At 40.9% G+C, this 22,417-nt stretch overlaps 1 protein-coding gene across 3 annotated transcripts in view; it reads right to left on the reverse strand.

The window, feature by feature from the left end:
* The window catches only part of LOC306877133 (E3 ubiquitin-protein ligase ubr3), an 85,553-nt gene extending 73,418 nt beyond the window's left edge, over positions 1–12,135 (reverse strand). For all 3 annotated transcript variants that reach the window (XR_013784869.1, XM_079428667.1, XM_079428666.1), the window contains exons 1-8: positions 11,656–12,135; positions 7,684–7,823; positions 5,619–5,771; positions 4,120–4,266; positions 3,972–4,012; positions 3,740–3,806; positions 3,251–3,381; positions 2,325–2,553 (exon numbers count right to left, since the gene is read on the reverse strand). Coding sequence is in view for 2 of the 3 variants with exons in the window: in XM_079428667.1 (XP_079284793.1) it covers positions 2,325–2,553; positions 3,251–3,381; positions 3,740–3,806; positions 3,972–4,012; positions 4,120–4,266; positions 5,619–5,771; positions 7,684–7,823; positions 11,656–12,086 (1,339 nt within the window). In the remaining variant the exon portion in view is untranslated. The remainder of the gene's footprint in view (positions 1–2,324; positions 2,554–3,250; positions 3,382–3,739; positions 3,807–3,971; positions 4,013–4,119; positions 4,267–5,618; positions 5,772–7,683; positions 7,824–11,655) is intronic.
* Positions 12,136–22,417: the final 10,282 nt, after the last annotated feature.

The raw sequence follows: 22,417 nt of genomic DNA on the forward strand, positions 1-22,417 counted from the left end.
AAAATTATTCCTTATACAGTGAACATTTTAATATGCCTTTAAAATGGGGTTTATGCATAACATTATGTATATCAGGATACTTAATATAAAACTAAAATAAATACAAACAAAATGGAGCAGTCTGATGCAACCCACAAGGTTTATTTAAACATTATCCAATAGTAAACTGTGGAGGACAAAATAAACATTTAATTTCCAAAAATTGAGAAGTCTGATGTAACTTAAACATTGTCCAATACAAGTCTGAGGAGGACCAAATTAATAAAACATTTTTTTTTTTAAATCTTTAAACTCCTAAAAGAACTAATTGGAATAGTTTGTAGCAACTCATTGGGTTTAATTTAACATTGTTCAATGTTAGAGAGAGGACAAAATAAATAGAAATTTAAACTCCAACATGGAGAAGTCCTAAGGCAAGTCATAAGGTTTAATACTGTCCAATATAAGACTGAAGAGGAAAACAGAAATATAAATATTTAAACTACTGAAAGAACAAAATGGAATAGTTCGATCACGGTTATATCCACGGGCGCTGCGGATAATCTGCAGGTCGGGTAATAAAAAAAATGCACTCATTATTTGCAGGTAGGTCGCAGGTGAATAAAAGAAATCATAAATTATGCAAATATTAACATTTTTTCATCAGGCAGATGACTTAATGTGTGTGTTCGCCTGATCGGGAAGTTGCAGTGACAGAAACGGTGACATTCCAGATAAAGTTTGAAAAGAGTAAAGCCTGTTATAGGCTAATATGGCTAAAAAAACATTTTGTTTTATAAATAAATTAGGGCTGCACAATTAATCGATTGTCTAATCGCGATTACGATTATGGATGCCACAATTACATAATCGAACAAAGCCGCGGTTACAAAAATAAATAAACAATTAAAAATGCCCACTTGCATTATTCTGTGTGCTTAAGAGATGTTTGCAGCACAGAGTTTAACAAACTCAAACACACTGGATAAAAAGACATTTTGTCTAACTGATAGTCATTGTCACTGTTGTGCATGATAGATATGTTAAACGTCAAACGTGTCAAAAGCGGAACAAAATATTGGTACTCGTTTGAACTGCTCGCCACACTGACCTTTTATCCGCTCGCCTCAAAAGAAAACAGCACAGCGCGAGCTTACAGCGAATGCGTTTATTACAGTGAACAGTCACGATCATGTGTTAAACGCTGTGAAATCCAGTAAGAAGCACTCGAGTTCAGCGCAGAGTTCTCCAGAACAAATCACGTCTCTTTAATTTAAACTAGTTTAAAGCCAAATAAATCGGAGCTGTTATTCTCATCAACACTGATGCAGAAAGCAGCAGAAACAGTGCAACAACGATCCAGTTAGAAGATGTTTCAATCCACAAATCACCCACATTTACCATAGTTTTACTGTAGTAACACTAACGGTAACAATGGTACGGTGGCAGAAAAGTAGGATATACATATTGAGTATTATATTATTAATATACTAAATATGTTAAAGGAGTAATGGAATATAATTACATTATTTTGTTAATTATTCATTATATCAGTTGATGTGGATTTGTAATTGACTGAATGTCTTTAGGCTACTGTTTTTCAATGCAAACACCATAGAAACCATATAGTTAGGCTACTTTTTTACCATTATAATGAGGTGCTGTTTTGGTTATGTATAAAAGATGAGGCTGTTACAGTTTTCATAATGGTACTGTCAAATGTACATCTGCATCCCAACTCAAAAGCAATAAATGTTCAGGAAGAGTGTTTTCAGCCTTTTTTTAAATATATATTTTATATAAAAAAAATATGGCATGCAGCTTCAAACAATGGCATAAATCTGTTCAAAATAATCGTTATTAATAATCGCAATTACAATCTCAAGGGAATAATCGACAATTATGATTTTTGTCATAATCGTGCAGCCCTTAAAATAAATGTTCATTTAAAAGCAGGCCACGATCAGCGCATCATGTTACCGTTACCCCTTACGGCTCCGACGAGGTTTTGTTCCGTCCTCCACGCGGTGCCAACTCACAAAATACTATTTTTAGCCAAGCGGCGTGGAGAGGCGCTTCAGAAACATGCCGTGGCTGGCCGGTATAAACACAAGCACTGACTGTGTGGCCGCGATCAGCTCTGGTTCCCGTGGAGCCGTAACGAACAGCAGACGCGTGCGGTGATGCGCAGATTTGTGCTGACGTCATCAAATTGCGATCGGTTCATGAGATCGGCCAAGAGTAGCGAGTACCGATCGGGTCATAAAATTTGATTATCGGCCGATACCGATCTCTGGCCGATCGATCGGAGCATCTTACAGCATATACTGTGTTTGTTTTGTTACCTTGCAGTTCGCTCTTGATAAGGCAGCTCTCCATCATGTAGAGGAGCACAGTGACCATGATGTCCAGTAACTGGCACTCCTCTGTGACGTGCCTCGCCAGCTCCTCATTACTGAAGAGCTGCACGCTGATGTGAACGATGCGGTTGGACATGGTGTCTGACTCATGACTCTTCATGAGGGTTTTCATGATGAAGGCATAGTGTTGTACAAATGTTTTAGTGAACGTGATCTGTGGCACAGGAGAAGGAAGTCCACGTTACAGATTTTGGTTAAAAAAAATTGAGATCATGGACCGGTTGCACGAGCTATACGTTATGTAGTGGTGTAAAGGGACAATAAGTTAAATTTACACACCATTACATATTTGTAGATTTTTGGATCCACATATTTGTGAGACACATGAATGATGATTAGGAAAAATTACTTCAATGCTTTTCCCTCGTGTTCCTATTGCAAAAGTACTGCTTTCCCTCGAAAACCACATATCTCTGTCACAAAGGTTTTGCGTGTAAAGTTTCTCAGGGAACGCAGAAGTTTTGCAAGTGAAGGGAAAAGTTTTGTAAACAAAAGCATTGAACTATAATTTTTCTCCCATCTATTATTTTTTTTTTACCATCACAATGTCTCTTAACAGAACAAACAATGAAGGTAAACTTCATATTACGCGACTACACAGTACTTTATGGAGAGCGTACAACCTACTAGCTACAATCAGTCTTAATAACACATGGTGCAACAAGATAAAGAACAGTGTTGGTTACTAGTAGTTAAGAACTTATGAACATCTGGGAAAACACTACTCGTATGTACAAGGTCCAATATTAACACTCCCAAAGTTGCAGAGAGAATAACAACTGGAACGAAGGCAGTACATTTTCAGTTAATTTTGGATCCTGCATATGTAAGAGTTTAACAGCATTAAATACCTTGTAGTCCTGATCTGGCAACATGTTGAGCAAGAAAGTAACCATCTTCTGTGGAAATTCATACTTAATAGTCCAAAACAATAACTCTTCTAAAAAACATTTATGTTTCAGGGTGTCCATTATGGATGGATCTAACAAAACAGGAAAAGAGCAAGGAGATGTAATTGCTTTGTTACTACATTATTTGGGGAATAATTGTTCATGAAATTTAAGTCAAGTCACCTTTATTTATATAGCGCTTTTAACAATACAGATCGTGTCAAAGCACTTAACAGTATCAAATTGGAGGATAGAGTGTCAGTAATGTATAATAATAAGATTAAACATTCAATTTTCAGTTAAGGCATTTCATTGAGTTCAGAGATGTTTTTGTCTAGATCAGTTTAGTTTAAATGGTATCTGCGAAATCAAATTGACGATAATCACTACAAATTAAGTGTCCCCAAATGTTGGGGACAGTTAAGAATGATGAGATGCAATGAGATCTACCTTTGGTACTGCTACTGAGCTTCACTCTTTTCCTCTGGCCCACACCCTGCAGCCCATCCTGATCCTCCTGTCAAACAAAGACACGAACCACTTATAATTTGACCCACTCTTCTCAACAATGAGCACTGCGAAAACAATTCCCTTTGGCAAATCGGTTCAGTGGACAAAAAAAAGAAGGCTGCATTCACATTTCACAAGGTCACATTTTATCTATCCCAGTCTGTGTGCCTACCTCTTTGCTAGAGTCCTCCAGACTGGCAGCAGCAGTAGCTCCTAAAATAATAATCATCATGAAGAAAAATATTGTTAGCAGAGTTTCAAACATGTCTCTCCGTAATGACCAATCAGGAATAAAGCACAGAAGAGGCAGTGAGTGTTACCCAGTAGACTGAGTGCTCCTGCCCCAGCTGGAGTGTCTGTAGCCCCAGCTCCTGCACCTTTCTCCTCCACTGACACCAGACCTGAACTCTTCAATGCTGACAAATACTTCTCATAATTCCTCTTTGCATAAACATTCTCCTCTTGACCTGTGGGTGTGGGACAATATAAAAGTGTGAACATGAATATGAGTTTGTTTTTTGAGGATATTTTTTTAAAGGTGGGTCATATGAAGTGTGAAAAAGAACAGAAAACATCTTCCTCAGACAAAAAAGCCCATTAAAAAATAGCTTAATAAAAAAAATTGTTGAATTGATGATGTTAAAAACCAAAATACATCAATGCATAAGTCAGTAACAACAGTTCAGAAATGTTAAGTAATAGGGAAGTAGGATAAAAAATAAGGTTCTAAAAGGGGATTTTTGCAGCAGTGCCACAGAAGAACCATTTTTATACAACCTCTCGGTGAACAATTTTTAAAAGAACCATTACTGTGGAATACATTTTATTAAACTGAAGAAACTTGTTCCAACTTAAAGAAGCTTTTGTGGAATGGAAAGGTTCCATGGATTGTAAAATGTCCATCATGGAATCAAAGATGCCAATAAAGAACCTTTTTTCTTTACTTGCATAAAAATAAAAACTTTATTTTTAAGACTGTATGTGCTATTATCCTAAACATTTGTGACCCTGGACCACAAAACTGGGTCAATCGTTTTTAAATCAATCAGCTTTTCATTTGGAAGCTAGATAAATAAGCTTTCCGTTGATGTATGGTTTGTTAGGATAGGACAATATTTGGCCGATACACAACTATTTGAATATCTGGAATCTGAGGGTGCGAAAAATCAAAACATTGAGAAAATCGCCTTTAAAGCTGTCCAAATGCAGTCCTTAGCAATGCATATTACTAATCAAAAATTCAGTTTTGATATATTTACGGTAGGAAATTTACAAAGTACCTTCATGGAACATGATCTTTACTTAATATCCTAATGATATTTGACAAAAAAAAAAATCAATAATTTTGACCCATACACAATGTATTGTTGACTATTGCTACAAATATACCTGTGGAACTTATGACTGGTTTTGTGGTCCAGGGTCACATTCAGTTGACTAACAGAAAGTTACCAAACATTGTGATGCTTATGGCTCCCAAAAAAGCCAAAGTTTAACAAGATCCACGATCATTGCATATTTCCATGCAGACAATATTGGTATTTGTTTCACATTAGAAGACAACGGCCAATCATAAAGGTCATTGAGGTTTTTAATGGCACGGCAACAAAAACAGACTTTTTAATTGTAAGGGTGAGAGTGTGGAAATGGTCAAATAAATAAATATAAACCTGATAATACAACCCCAGGAAACAAAAGGTAATTAAAAACTCAAATGGCTGGAAAAACAAAAACAAGATGCATGCAGACACTATCTGAACAACTTTACTTTTTCAGCTACACTACAGGCAATCCCAACACATTTCAGACATATACTCACCCATGCTCAGTTCTTTAAAGGTCTTCTGATTGGTTAAGATCTTGGTGAGAACAGTGCGCATGGCCCCGCCCATCTTGGTGAGCTCTTCTAAGAAGGATATGTGCGGCTCTAACTGCTGCAGAACCTTCTGTAGATCTCTGTCAGCGGCCGACTCTGCCAGCACATGATAAGATGTTTGTGTGTGATAAAATAAAGCAGCATATGTTACCCCAGTGGGCACAATTAGCAGGCTCAGCAAGTACACATAAGGCTAATATTATTTAAAAGCACAGGGAAAGCAGTTGACTTTATTTCACATTGATGACGATCTTATTCATTGCTGTTTCGTTTTTTTTTTTTATCTTAATTGTAAAAGCAAAACAAATTTTTTTCTGATCAGTTCATAAGCTGAATCCACTGAACCAGCCCCAAGCTAAACAGAAACCCCATGAAATAAAAATTGGAGCATTGTGACTTTTAGTTCATGTCTATGAGCTTTGAGGCAATCTAGTGTATAAATTAACAAAATAGCCTTCAGCTGACAAACTCATTTAAAATATAGAATTTCACCAAAAGGAAAATGGAAGTACTCTGAAGTAGTTACAGCAGTACATGTGCATTAAAAATTAATGAAGACTGTTGGTAACTGAACATCTTTGATTCCCATTAACTTCCATTATGCAGACAAAAATATGGGTAGACATGGAAAATGAAAAATATGGAAGACAACGGGAACAGAAAACGCTTTGATCACCAACATTCTGACAAAAAAAAATTACCCTCACCCTCAAACAATTCAAGATGTAGATGACTTGCTCACAAATAGATCCTCTGCAGTAAATGGGTGCCGTCAAAATGAGTCCAAACAGCTGACAAAAACAAAATTATAATAATCCACAGAAACATCTAATAATCATGTGAAGTGAAAAGCTGTAACAAACAAATCCATCAAGACGCTTTTAACTTCAAACCATTGCATCCAGCTAAAATAAGAGTCCTCTATTCATAATATTGCTTTCTCCAGGGAAAAAGTTGTCTTGTCTGAATAAGGAGAGAAATATGCACAGACCAAGCTAAATTTACAAGTAAAAACAGTCCTAACAGTTATCGGTGGATTTTGATGTGAGAGGACAACTTTTTCACTGGATAAAGCATTATGTATTATGGACTCAAATATCGGTCAGAATAAGTGATGAATAAGGCTATGTTCACACTTGGAGTCTTTTTTGAAGCTGCCAGCATCCGTTTTACATTATAATCCTATGGAGTAAACGGTGTTTTCAAAAACGTCCTGAACGCTTGTTAAAACGCCACTGCCGGCGTCTTTTTCTGCAGCTCAAAGCGTCTTTTCAAGTTGAAAAAAGTTCCACATCTGAAGAAAAAAAAATACCCTACGTCAAACGCCTTTTTGACAGCTGACCAATGACAAGCGAGTGGCAAGTCGTTTCCATTACAAAAACAACAAGAAAAAAAGGAGAAGATAGCCGGTAGACAGATCGTACTAGTGTCAGAACACAAGGGGTTGTATGTGCATCATCCAACCGGAGCTCCTGGACTAAACAAACGTTGTGAACCAACATTACCCTTCCCCGTTAACTTCAAAAGCTGACATTTCTGCAGCACACAGTGCTAGGCTACCATTGCAGCTGTTGTTATAGCAACAGAAGATGCCCTCGGCTGCTATTTGTAACCAAAATGTACGATATACGTCAACTTTTTCTAGTAAAAAAAGACACCAAATGTGAACACGCCCTAAGTGATGTTTAAAGTTAAACTGCCTTGATAGATGGTTTTTTTTTACAAACATGCAGCTTTTTACTTCACAAGATGTTAACTGATGGACTGGAGTGGTGTGGATTATTTGTGGATTGTGATGTTTTTATCAGATGTTTGGACTCTCATTCTGACGGCACCCATTCACTGCAGAGACTTAAGTAGTGAGCAAGTGATGCTTTCATTTCTCCAAATCTGTTCCCATAAGGAAACAAACTCATCTACATCTTGGATGTCCTGATGGTGAAACTTACAACTAATTTAATTTTTTTTATGTGACGCATTTCTTTAAGGTGTGATATGGTGTCCTCACCTGGCTCAGTGTAGCCGTCTCTCAGGTACTGAATGATAGTGATGATAAACCGCGGCAGCACCAACTCAGACATGAGCAGCAGATCCCGAGGGACTGAGGGCACATTCTCTCCCGTTTTTAACCGATGCCTACTGCAAAACCTGTCACACAAGAGCACTTGAATCAGAATTTTAAATGTCAGCTGAGCTGAATTGGCTGTTTAGTATACAAAAATAAAATTTTCATTGTAATAAATACAAATTCATTTACTGGAAAAACCCCAGTCTTGCCTGCATTAAAGAACATTTTAATCCTATCTGTCTGATGTCACAGTCTGTTTTCATAATATGCAATTCTTCAGGTTTTTCATTAGTACAGAGGTGTGGGAATAAAAGATCTGTGTTAGATCATTATACAACAGTACATTTTCCCCATTCATTTTCATTGCTGAGAGTTCAAAAATGGGCGGGGCCAAACCAGCCAGCTCAAAGGTGAAAAGCAGACAAACATGCACTTATTTTTTTTTATTTTTTTTTTTATTGGGAATGCACTATTTATCCCATGAAGCAATGTATTGGCATTTACAAGTCAGTTCTAAATATATAAGCATAAAAACAATACTTTTTATTGCAAAATGTTTATACATATAGAAATATACAAGTAGACTGGGAGTGTGGAGAGAAAGACTCAATTACACCAATCACAATGCTTCATGAGAGTCAGTGGCTGCTGCAGAGTTCATTACTTGCGGTTTTCTTTTCCATTCTGTGATTGGTCAATCTCTGTTCAGAATTATCAGTAGCGCATTTCCCTCACAAAAATACTGGCTATTAAAGTCACAGTAAAATGCAAGCAGTGACAGATCTTTTCTTTCGCATTCCGACATATATCAGAGTATAAAAGCTTAATGGAAAAAAAAAAAAAAAAAAAAAAATTTGCAGAGTGAGGACTAAATTCTACACATTGGTTGTTGATTGGATTTTGAGATGTGGATGTTCCACTAAAAATATGGAGGCAGATGAATGACCAAATGGTTTTGGAGGGCTGAAAACACTGACGGAAACAACAGCATTTAATTAGCGCTTTTCGGATGTCGCATTTTGTGCACACAAAGTGGATAAGCTACAACAGGTAGACGTCAGCGGTGTACACGCTAGGGCTGGGTTGACAATATTGATTCTTGGATTTTAATTTATCTTAATTTTGATAAACCAATATTGAAGCTTAAATCCAATTAGTCTAAGCTGTTTCTGATGTTAGAACTAAATTTCCAAACATTACTTGTAGTGCTTCTTCCATCCAATAATTGCAATTCTTCGTTTTTATACGAAACAGCTTACAAACCAGTCTTAGTCACTCTTTTGACGTGTTCCAATGAGGCGTGATAGACTGCTTTAGTTCAAGTTCAAACTCAGTTCAAGCAGTAGCAAGTTTTGAGTCTCAATTTGATTAATTGATTAAAACTATTTTTGGTTAGCAGCTAAATGAAATCTAAATGAATGACAAAGCATTTCAGAACATCACTTATTTAAGCTCTGGAACCCCACAGCGCTGTTTTAGCATTTATAGCACCCGTCACGTCACATATTACTGATAACCTAAAAATTAAGCTGTAAGAAGGACACACAGTAAATATCTTCTGTAAACTTGGCAGTAAACATGGCTAAGAATAAGAATATTTATAAAAGAATAGAGATGGCTGGCTGGGTCTAGTGGACAGTCAGTTTGAACCAGAAAGAACATGCAAGTAGTTTGACGTCACTCTCCAGAGCAAAATCAAAAGTGTTAGCAGAGCTGAGGTTTTTTCACACTACACTCCTTCCAAGAATAAAACTGCCAATATCCTCATTCCTGTACAGCAGAACACTGTGATAATTAAACCCTTTACTGATCAAATACAGCGAATCTTTTGAGCTCCAGCTGACAGCAGTCATATCCAGCCCCAATGTGTGAACCTCCACACGTCTGTCTTTCTATCTCGCAGCCCAAACATTAAAGTGAAGGCCCTGTGCAGTGTGTAGTGTGAGAGGAGGAAGGGAAGAGACCTGTCACTGACCCTGTGGGTGGGTTAAAAATAACCCAGACTGTGTCACTCTCTGTAAGGCAGTGATCAGGTGCCACAGCCCACTCTACACTATTAACCCCCCCTCTCACTACGTTTTTTCGTTTGAGATTCAAACCTGCTAATTCTGGGAAGTCTAATTCTGGGGTCTATGATGCTCAAAAATAATGCTGAACTAAAACACCTCTATAATATGATGCTGATTTAGAACACAGCAGTGTTTTCATTCTTTCTGTCTAGGTAGGCAGCAGCACACTAAGTTTGTGACAATGCCCAAAAATGGTTTCAATTCAGGATGGATATATAATTCGATGTCCCAATCAGCACGAAAGGTTGGACACCTATGATGTGTCAGTGATATGATGCCCTAGGTAGTCTGCAAAATGTCTGCTTATTTGTGGTAGTCCTGTGATGCTGCTGAACCAGAATGCAACTATAATGTGATATCAACATGAGATTATTACAAATACTGCATATTTAGAATTCACCTAATATATCATACAACCAAAAAGTTTTATGGGTAGTCAGCATGCAAGGTGTTATGAATGATTCCTCTAATACTGCTGTAGATCTGGGACACGATTATCTTATGATCAGTGTTATTTTATCATCATTTATACACAATTATATTTTTGTTAATATTGTGAATTGGATTTTATTTTGGTTTTACTTTAATATTACGGTTCTAGTAATTTTGTTTGTCATTTTTATTAGTTTAGTACAAGTACTCAATTTACACTAAGCAAAAAAGAAAAATGTTGCCTTTTTACTAGCTGACATAAAATGTGTTTACTTTTTAAAATGTATTTCAGATAAGTTTTAGTTAACAATAATAGCCCAGAGTGTTATATTTTAAATATAAATAATAATCATCATCATCATCATAATAATTATAATAATAGGTCAAGACAGGCAACTTTATGATATAATCCCCAAAACAGCTTCTAGCTCTGGATGTGCCTATATTATAATTCACAAAAATTATGTTTTGGTAGGTTTGAGACTATGACGTTAAAAAACTGTTTATTCAGAGTACTCTTACGATGCCCAACAAGCAGCTGAACCAAAATGCACCTATAAAAAAAATGTCAAAATGCTTTTTAATTTGGAACACACTGCTGGAGAAATAAAAACAGACTGGGTAGACTTAGCTTACAAGTTTAAGACTAAGATTTCAATAAGAATTTGCCTACAGCATCACGCTATTAAAATGTTGTCTATGCAGTCATCACACCAGGCTGGAGACTATGACCCTTAAATTCTGCTGGTCATTTGTGACCCTGGAGCACAAAACCAGTCATAAGTACCTGCGAGTATATTTGTAGCAATAGCCAACAATACATTGTAAGGGTCAAAATTATTGATTTGTCTTTTATGCCAAAAATCATTAGGATATTAAGTAAAGATCATGTTCCATGAAGACATTGTGAATTTTCTACCGTAAATATATCAAAACTGAATTTTTGATTAGTAAGATGCATTGCCAAGAACTTAATTTGGTCAACTTTAAACGCAATTTTCTCAGTATTTAGATTTGTTTGCACCCTCAGATTCCAGATATTCAAATCTCGGCCAAATAGTGTCATATCCTAACAAACCATACATCAACTAAAAGCTTATTTATATTTTGAGATGATTTATAAACCTCAATTTCCAAAAATTAACCCTTATGACTGGTTTTGTGGTCCAGGGTCACATTTGCGATATGCTTGTGTTATGATGCTCAATAACAACAATGTCGAGATAGGCAACTCGCAGGGTTTCACATTATGATCTGCAGAAAGGCTGCTGATTTTGGCTGCACCTAATCGCCTATGCTATGACGCCCAAATCTGCGGCTGGCTCGGGAGGCGCCTAAACGCTGTCCAGGTAACAGCTCACTGTCGACGGTTTGAGAAACAGCCCCTGTCAGTCTGTGAGTGTCTACTAACCCGCTCTCTCTCATCACGTTCCCGTCCCCGCAGTCACAGGCCCCGCCGGCCTGACTCCGGAACATGTTAAAATCGTGGCCCGTGTGATCGCCGTTATTGAAGCACTCTGCGCATAACGACATGCACGGCGAGATGCCGCAAGTCCGGCAGCGGTACGCCACGAAGTTGGCAGTCCACACCAGTCCGCAGAGGGTGGCGTTATCGTAGGACCGGACGGTCCGGCAGAAGTCGTCGAAGCCGTCGCCCCCAGCCAGCAGCCATTTACACCACTCCAGAGCCTCCGGGTCCGAGCCCCGCTCCGCGTTTAGCACGCTATCCAGCAGCTCCTGCAGTTGCCGCAGCCCTGAGCTGTTGTCGCTCCTCTTGAGGTCTGCCTTCAGATGTGCGGCGGTGGATTTCTTGTCCCGGCGCAGCAGCGACGCCGCCATCATGCGCTACGGGTTTGTTGTGCTCACTTTATTTTGGTTGTCTTGTTGCTGTGATCGCGGCGCTTCTCGCGAGAAGTTGTTGCTACGGCTCTCTTGCGCGTCTCGCGAGAGTGGCGTGAGACTGAAAAAGAAGCAGAGGTTTGCGGATTAGGACATTTACTTTATTGGAGACTTTTATGTCCATAAATGTAAATAAACTAAATGTAAACCCCATTTTACCATCTTCAAACAATAACTGAAGTTGTATTTAAATATAATTGCATCGTCTCTTGTTAAATCTTTAGTTATTTATGTTTGACTATAAATAGGCTATGGTTAATGCTCATGGATATGTTATGTGAAATCACAATTACCAAGTAATCTGAACTGGGTCAGAGCTGACAGCAGGCTGAAAAAGTTATAATATAGGGCCTATATATACTATAATATAAGTTGTAATGTATATAATATTAATCACAAGAAACAGTGGGGAAACAAAATCATTTCTGAGATGAAATGACATATGACAGATCTTCTAATTGTGATAATAAATGTAAATATAAAAAATAAACAAGAAAGCTATAAAAACATCTAGAACCTGTCATATTTAATATTCTTTATTAATATACTTGTATCTTTGTGTGCCCTCTCACCTTCTCCCTCTCTCTTTACTCCTTTCTGTCTATTTCATAAGAATTGTTATGTTATATTACTTCTGTTAACTATTAAGTCATAATTTGTGTATTATTGACAGTTCTTTGTATGTTTTTAGTGTATTTTCTGTCTTGTACGTACTGTAATCTTTGTTATTTTTATTATTGCAATAAAAAAGAAATTAGGCTACATTTACATTTCACTCAGCTAGCAGATGTTTTATCCCAGTATCTGGAATGTCTTTGTTAAGGAATTATATCCTTTTTCTTCAAATAAAAAATTAAAATTCCAATATTTCTATAAGGATGAAGTTAACATTTTAAGAACAAAATATTTGAAATTTCCAGTTGCACCAAAAATGTTATTTAACTTTCCACTGCATATTTTGAATTCACTGTGACGTGGTACCTGTTATTTTTCGCAGCACTGGTAAAGACTGACCAATCAGCTGTTTGAGATTGCTGGCGTCATATAATGATTTTAGCAAAATTACTGGGTCAAATGTCAATTTAGATGAATGGGACTACTAATTGTAATTAAGAGTTTAAAACGATTATACTTTTTAGTGTACAGTTCTCTCTTGAGAGTGGTCTCTCGACATGGCGTAAACACCTTGGGGGACTCCCTCCCTTACTAACCTACCTGAAATCTTACTGCACAACGCCAGTGAAGTTGCAACTCTCACTGACCAATGCCAGCCAAGATGGCTAATAGGGGCGGGGCCCCGCCGCTATATAATGCGCTGTTTTGGCAGCATAAGCTCAGAATCTTCCTCTTTCACACATCCTACTGAAGACAGCTGTGGAGAAGACGCAAGAAGACGGATTTCCCTCTCGGCGTTCCAGCATGTCCAAAGTTTGCACACTACTTTCGGGACCCATCGAGGCCCCGGACACTCACGAGTTCTGCATCCTGTGCCTGGGTCTCGCCCATTTGGATGCAGCACTCAACGGGTCGGGCTGCCCGAACTGCGAGGAGTTCTTCGGGCCCGGAGAAGCGTCGCCCTCGGTGATTTCCCTTGGCAACGTCCCACTGCCGCCAATGAGCCTCACGTGGGCGAGCGTGCAGAAAGGCGCAATTCACCCCCCCCCCCCCCCCCCCCGTTTCCGGAGTGCTTCGCGGAAGAGAGTCTTCAACGTTTCAACGGCGCTTCGGAGATTATCTCGTTCGATGCGGAGGGGGACGACTGGGCCCACACTCTGAAGCGCTCTGAAGTGGAGGGACACGCCGTGTTCCAGGATGAGCTCGTTAGGATTCTCACCAAGGCCGTGAGCGATCTCGGCCTAGAGTGCGAGTCCACTGACGAACCGACTAAGAGCAACGCTGCCATCAAGACCCTGCCGTTTGACCGCACATGTCACGGACAAAGCGTATGCCGCCTCGGGGGAAGCGGTCTCGGCGCTCCACATGATGGCAGTACTCCAAATTTTTCAGGCACAGCTCCTGAAATCCCTGGACGAGGGTGGGGCGGATCCCAAGGCGTTTAAAGATCTTTGTGCGGCGACGGATTTTGACGGAAGCTACAAAGAAGACGGCCCAGGCGATCGGCCGGAGCATGGGCTACATGGCGGTGCTCCACCGACATCTGTGGCTGACACTCACTGAGCTTAAGGACGCGGACAGGAGGGTGCTGCTCAGTGCTCCTGTATCTCCATCCGCCCAACGCGGAGACGCGGTGGAGGCTATTGCAGAGCGCTTCTCAGAGGCACAGAAACGCTCCAGGGCAATGAGTCACTTCCTACTGCGCCGGGCTGCGGGTCAGCCTCCAGCACAGAGTAGGCAAGGCAAGGCAAGGCAAGTTTATTTATATAGCACATTTCATACACAGTGGTAATTCAAAGTGCTTTACATAAAAGAAAGTGAAATAGACATTAAAATCAATAAAAACATGGAAATAAAAATAATAAAAACAAGGAATTTTAAAATGATATAGAAAATGATTTAAAATAAATTTAAAGAAAATGATTATACATAAAATGTATTGCAGTCAGTTCGGACATATAGCACAGTGCTCATTCAACAAATGCACAGTTAAACAGATGAGTTTTGAGTCTTGATTTAAATGTGGCTAATGTTTTAGCACATCTGATCTCTTCTGGAAGCTGGTTCCAACTGCGGGCCGCATAATAGCTAAACGCAGACTCCCCTTGTTTTGTGTGAACCCTTGGTATTTCTAACTGACTCGATCCTAATGATCTGAGTGGTCTGTTTGGTTTATATTCAGTGAGCATATCAGCAATATATTTAGGTCCTAGGCCATTGAGTGACTTATAAACGAGTAAAAGTACTTTAAAATCAATCCTAAATGTAACTGGAAGCCAGTATAAGGACCTGAGGACTGGTGTGATATGCTCAGATTTTCTGGTTCTAGTCAGAATCCTGGAAGCAGCGTTCTGGATGAGCTGCAGTTGTCTAATGGTCTTCTTGGGAAGGCCGGTGAGGAGACCATTACAGTAATCCACCCTGCTGGTGATAAAGGCATGAACAAGTTTCTCCAAGTCTTGATTGGAAACAAAACATCTAATTCTTGCAATATTTTTGAGATGATAGTATGCTGATTTAGTTATTGCTTTGACATGACTACTGAAACTAAGGTCTGTCTCCAGAATCACCCCAAGATTTCTGACTTGATTTTTAGTTGTTTGACCCCTAGAGTCAAGGTATGCATTCACCTTGAGAACTTCATCTTTGTTTCCAAATGCAATGATTTCAGTTTTCTCCTTGTTTAACTGAAGAAAGTTCTGGCACATCCAACTGTTTATTTCATCAATGCATTGGCAGAGGGAGTCAATGGGGCTGTAGTCATTTGGAGATAAGGCTAGGTAAATCTGGATATCATCAGCATAGCTGTGATAGGCAATTTGGTTCTTCCTCATTATCTGACTTAGTGGGAGCATATACAGGTTAAACAAGAGCGGTGCAAGAATTGAGCCTTGTGGGACTCCACATGTCATGGCCGTCCACTTAGACTTATGCTCTCTTATACTCACATAATAACCTCTCCCTTCTAAGTATGACCTGAACCATTTGAGTGCCATTGGGCTAGAAGAAGATGAGTAGATCCTCATCTTCTTCTAGCCGGCCCCCCTCTGCTTCTGCTTCATCGGCGCCAAACCCAGAGTCTGCTGTTCGCGCTAAAACTCCGTGGCAGAGGGCGCCAAGAGAAAAGGGCCGTTACGGCTTCAAGACGGGTGGCCGTCCCGGCAGGGGAACTCCTCCATTGGAGCAGAAGCCTCGTTCCTGATGGAGCAATACAGAGGAGGAGAGCACCGAGTGGCAGGCCCGCTGCAAAGCGCCCGAGATGTTCTCACGAAGTCCCCTTGGCGGTTGCAGGCGATTACGAGAATGTTTGTGTTGTGTATGTTCAGAATGCAATAAAGTCTGTGACACCCTCACAAAAAGAGCCTTTTTCTCCTCCTCCAGCAATAGCGGATTCACGCTCGGCCATGAAACAGTTAATAGAGCCGGACTGGCAGCTTCCCCGTGTCTCTGGCGATGTTCACACCCTTGTGGCAGGTGTTGTACCCCCGCAGCCGCGGCTCGCTCTCGACACTTCGCACATACGCATGTCCGTGTCGCCCACACATTCAGCAGTAGGCTGAGTTAATAGTTTCGGCACAGACCACCCCGGTTCAAAGGCGTGGTCATGTCGACAGTTACGGCACACAACAAGCCGGTGCTGAGGCAAGAAATCATCAATCTCCTCGCAAAACGCGCGATAGAAGTGGTCCCATCGAGCGAGAGAGAGTGGGTTTTACAGCCGGTACTTTGTCGTTCCAAAGAAATATGGTGGTCTCCTTCCAATCCTAGACCTGAGACCCATCAACCGTGCATTATACAAACGCACTTTCAAGATGACAATGCTGAAGCAGATACTCGTGCAGATTTGGCCCAGGGATTGGTTTATCTCGGTGGACCTAAAGGACGCGTATCTTCATTTCCAGATTGCCCCTCGTCACAGGCACTTTCTGAGATTTGCGTTCGAAGGCACGGCGTATCAATTCACGGTGATACCTTTAGGGCTAGCACTGGCACCACGTACTTTTACGAAATGTGTGGATGTGGCGCTTTCCCCTCTGAGAGTGAGCGGTATACGCATATTAAATTATTTGGACGATTGGTTGGTGTTGGCCCATTCGGAGGATGTGCTCAACAGCCACAAACACGCTCTATTACTTCACCTAGAGAGCCTAGGTCTCTGTGTGAACAAACAAAAAAGTGTGTTACGCCCCAGCCAGTCAATCATGTATCTGGGGGTGCAGTTGGACTCGATCTTGATTTCCGCTATGAATGCATTCAGATTAGACCGACCCATGGCCCTGAAGGAATATCAGAGGCTCTTGGGGCGGATGGGGGCGGTAGCGACGGTTTGTCACCTTGGGCTGCTGTATATGCACCCCCTCCAGATATGGCTGAAAGCACAGGTGCCGAGGAGGGCGTGGAAAACGGGCCGTGCCCGCGCCCACGTTGTGGTCACTTGCAGGTGCTTGAACGCGCTGAAACCATGGCGGAACCCCGACCTGTACCAGCGCGGCGTCCAGATGGGTTTGGTCATGCGGCGGAAAGTGGTCATGACGGACGCGTCGACGACGGGCTGGGGAGCTCATTGCGACGGTGTACCGGCCTCAAGCTACAGGACGGAGTCGGAGAGAACGTGGCACATAAATTGCCTCGAGCTGAGGTAGGGGTGTGCGATATGACGATTTTTGATCGTGGACGATAAAAATGTCTCCACGATCTGCTTTTGAGAAATATCGTAGTATCGTGCTACAGCGCACATTATGTCAAATACAGTTCTGGTCTCCGTCTCTATATACTGTACAACACGACATACAGCAGTAGAGTTACTCTGACAGGACACTGCACTTATTCGCGATAGCAAAAGTACATTATTTGCACACAAACCTTGCTGGTTTAATGTTTAATTCGCGCGCTGGTCTGACGTGCGCTTTTTCTGAGCGCATACACCTGAAGCACGCACACTAAAAATCCTGTCTAACAGCGCCTGATTACTCAACTAACTTATCTTTTGCGCTAATACTGTCAAAACACACAAGGTTTACATACAGACTGAGTTGGTTATGTCTAAAATAACAGTAAATAGTTAAGAGAGAAACAGATGTGTGCCTGTATATTAGATGCGTGCAGCTCTTAAAGAGACAGAACACTAAACGTGCTGTCGACTGTCATTAAACGGATAGTTCACCCTAAAATTTAATTTATGTCATTATTTACTCACTCACATGTTGTCCCAAACCTCTATTAATTTCTTGTGTTGAACCCAAAAGAAGATATTTTGAAGAATGAGGGTAACCAAACAGTTGCTGGTACACATTGACTTTGATAGTAGGAAAGAAAAATCCTATGGAAGTCACTGAGGACCAGCAACTGTTTGGTTTTCCACCTTCTTCAAAATAGCATTTATGTTCAGCAGAAGAAAGAAACTCATTCAGGTTTAAAACAACTTTTGAGTAAATGATGGTATAAAAATAAAACATTATGACAGAATTGACAGACAGATGACAGAATATTTATTTTGGGGGGAACTAGTCATTTAACGTTAACAAAACAACAAAACACAAAGAGATAAATCACTCATTATTCTTGACTGAAAAACTTTAATACAGTTGCTTTAGGAATCAGTCTATGTTGTGTTTTATTATTATATTTGTTCATTCAATTTCATTGAATGCTCTGATAAATAAACCTATTGTACCTGAAAATAAAGCACTGTTTGTTTTATTTGTATATTATGTGCATTTGTAATGTGTATCTTTGTTCTTATTTTTTAATAAGAAAGATAAAATAATGACAAATATTTTTTATCTTCGTCCACTTTGGCCTAAATATCTGCCATGCATCTTTGTCTTTCTAGTTTGGCTGTAATGTTCAGACAACTTGTAAAACCAAAATAGTAAAACTAACATGACAAAGAATCGTGAATCGTGATAAAAAAATTGTGATATGATATTTTTCCCATATCGCCCACCCCTAAGCTGAGGGCGGTATTCTTAGCTCTTCGGAGTTTCATCATACAAGTCCGGGGGCATCACTTGTTGATTTGCACGGACAACATGTCGGTGGTATCGTACATAAACCGCCAGGGCGGAGTACACTCGGGAGCCCTTTACAGACAGGCAGCATGCCTTTTGCTGTGGGCCGATCACCATCTGCTCTCCGTTGAGCAGAGCATGTTCCGGGCTGCCTGAACAGCGGCGTGGATATGCTATCGAGGGACGGGATTCCTCTCTGAGAATGGAGACTGAATCCCAGGACAGTGAGGATGATATGGGAACGGTTCGGAAAAGCGGAGGTGGATTTGTTCGCGACGGAGGAGAACACTCATTGCCCTCTGTTCTTCTCTCTGTCACGCTCTCCACTAGGCGGGGACGCACTCACGATGCCGTGGCCGAATGCCCGTCTGCATGCGTTCCCCCCACTTAAGATTTTGTCACAAGTGCTGCACAAAATCAATGTTGTAAATACCAATGGCTCCCCCGTGGCTGATCCAACTGAGGCGGGATTTACTGTCTCAGGCGGACGGTATGGCACCCCAATCCCCAATGGTGGAAACTTCACGTGTGGATGGTGTGCGGGAAACAATAAACCGGGGCTCGTTGTCTCGCTGTGTGGTGGACACGATTACGGAGGCGCAAGCCACTTCTACTAGACGCCTGTACGCCTGTAAATGGGCAGTGTTTGAGAGATGGTGTGAATCGAATGGTCGAGACCTGGAAAACTGCGCTGTGTCTGACATTCTGGATTTTTTGCAACAACAAATGGACAACGGCAGTATTCTCTCCACGCTTAAGGTTTATGTTGCAGCTATATCAGCATTTCACACCGCTATCGACAGGCGCTCCTTGGAAAAACACAATCTAGTTATCAATATATAAGTATAAGCAGCCGTAGAGCTGGAGCGCTTCGGAAAGAAGAGTAGGGGAGACCGGAGAGGCCAGGAACGGGGCCTTGTCCGCATCCTTGATCTCCGTCAGCGTCAGCCATAAATGGCACTCTAGCACCACTAGAGCCATGGACCTGTCTATCGCCTGAGCCGTTGTCTTGGTGGCACTTAGGGCCTGGTTGGTCATGCCGCGCAGTTCTTTGAAAGCTGCAGGGTCCAGGCCAGACTCGTCCATGCTCTGAAGGAGTTTGTCCTGATAGACCTTTAGGACTGTCATAAAATGAAGTGCCGATGCCGATTGTCCAGCAGACAATTAGGCCCGTCCAGCAAGGGCAGAAGGATTGGACGGTTGGGCAACCTTTGCCTTCCAACCAATAGCCATGCCCGGCCACAGACTCGTCTAGGGAAGGCATCTTGTCGTACCCTTTCTCTTCCGGGCCATCAGCACGTAGGCGGGCCAAGTAAGGGTTGCGCCATGACCTGGTGAGTTCATCATGAACCTCCGGGAAGAGTGGTGAAGCTCGTTGATGAGGGGCCTGATTGCGCCCTGGCAAGAACCACTCATCCAGGCAGCTACAAGTGGGTTCTTCTGGAGGAGACCACTCTAGTCAAGTCTAGGTGACTGCAAGAAGTGGCGAAGTCAGCCGAGCAGAGAGAAGTCTTGATCCGCTGCGAGGCGTTTGTATGGCAAATGCTTCAAGTCTCGTAGATCAGCGAAGATCATCATCGTCGCTGAAGGAGAAGAAATCTGAGGATCCTATGGCGATATGCCTGCTTATATAGCCAGATGGCCCGCCCTTCGTCACCATTGGTTAGTTTTTAATTCACTGCACGAACCAACGGCCCTGCAGCTACACTGCGTTACTGAAAAGGCTTCAGTCATCGGAGGAGTTTTCTCATAGAGACACAGTACGAGTGAAGTATCGATAGAGAACTACATTCACTGCAAAGATTAATAAAATTGAAAGGCTTTGAAATGAACGAAAAACAAATGTAAATAGAATAAAAAAAGCTTATACCAGAAATTAAGGTCTTCTGAACAGAAAGGAAAATGTCTCACAAGTGCAATTTTGTATCATCATCATCCATCAGCTGAGGCTGATGTCACTGCACAAGAACTATTAAAGAACAAGCATAAACGGAAGATTAGGAAAAGAAAAGAACAACTTAATTTGAGTTTCAAATTGATAAACTGAATTAGAGTGTGTCAATGTGTCACATTAGAGTATTCAAAGAGGAATACACTCCTATTCATAGAAAATCCAAGTGCTAAATCATTTGTTCCTCAAAAATTCACTAGAGAAGAGGGATCTTTCCATGAGTGCTTGGATAGGAGCAAGGCCTAAGAAGAAAAATGCACAGACTAAGCCATTTAGACAACACAAATCTAGACTGCGAGAAAATGCTTTAAATTTACATTTTGAGTTAGAGAATAAAGATCGAAACGACATCTTGGGCATGAGAAAAAATTAAGTATAACAACACTATTGATAAAACAGCATGCAAGATACAACAGGGCAGTGGTTCTCATCTTCAGTCATCGGGACCCACTGCTCTGCTCATTTTGTATGTCTTTTTATTTAACACACCTGATTCAGATCACCAGCTTACTAGGAAGCAGCTCCATAAACTAAACCAAGTGTGCCAGATAAGAGAAAGAGAACTGGACTTGGGTTATTGCAACAGGCTCACCTGTTCTTAGCCCTGCACCATGTTGGCTCTGCCACCACTGGTTCCATGTTATCCAGATCCACCAGTATGCTATCTCTGTCTGTTTGGTAACTTTGGCTACCAACCTCTTCTTGTCTGGCCTTCAAGATTCAAGATTTGTATTTGTCACATACACAATTATACAGAGTATAACCAGCAGTGAAATGTAGGTCAGGTCCGCTCCAAGGACAGTGCAATTATAAAGTATACAAATATTAAGAAAAAGAAAAGTAGAAAAAATAAAATAATAAAATAAAAAAAGATAAAAAATATAAATGTGCAAGTCAGTATGTTCTTGACTTAGATAGTAATAAAGAGGAATGTGCAAAAAGAATGTGCAAAAAGTTGTACAGGGTATTTAAATAGCAGCAATATGAGGTAGAAAAAATTATGAATAGCTTATTGATATGGTGATATTTACATGGAGTCATGTGATATTATGACACAGAGTTAGAGTTTAGGAGCCTGATGGCCTGGGGGAAGAAGCTCCTTCTAAGTCTCTCAGTCTTTGCCATCAGGCTACGGAAGCGCTTACCAGATGGAAGCAAAGTGAATAGATGGTTACCAGGGTGATTTGAGCCCTTGATGATTTTAACAGCTCTACTTTTGCAACGTTTGAGGTAGATGTCCTGCATAGAGGGGAGAGCAGACCCTGAGATGCGCTCAGCTAAGCGCACAACTCTCTGTAGTGCTTTGCAGTCCTGATTTGAGTTGTTTCCATACCACACTGAGATGCACTGAGTCAATACACTTTCTATGGTCCCTGAATAGAAAGTTTTCAGGATTGCTGGTGAGACCCTGAATTTCCTCAGCTGTCGCAGATGGTACAGTCTTTGCCTGGCTTTCTTAACCTGTGTTTGGATGTGTGTAGTCCAAGTCAGGTTCTCGGAGATGTTTACACCGAGGTACTTGAAGTTACTCACCCTCTCCACAGGGGTCCCACTGATCATTAGAGGAGTGTAGGGCTGCTCTGTCTCTTCCTAAAGTCAGTGATCAGCTCTTTAGTTTTGCTCACATTCAGAGAGAGACAGTTGTCCTGGCACCATGATGTGAGTCTCTCTACCTCATCCAAGTATGCGGTCTCATC

The sequence above is a fragment of the Barbus barbus genome, assembly GCF_936440315.1.
Source record: "Barbus barbus genome assembly, chromosome: 11".
NCBI lineage: Eukaryota > Metazoa > Chordata > Actinopteri > Cypriniformes > Cyprinidae > Barbus > Barbus barbus.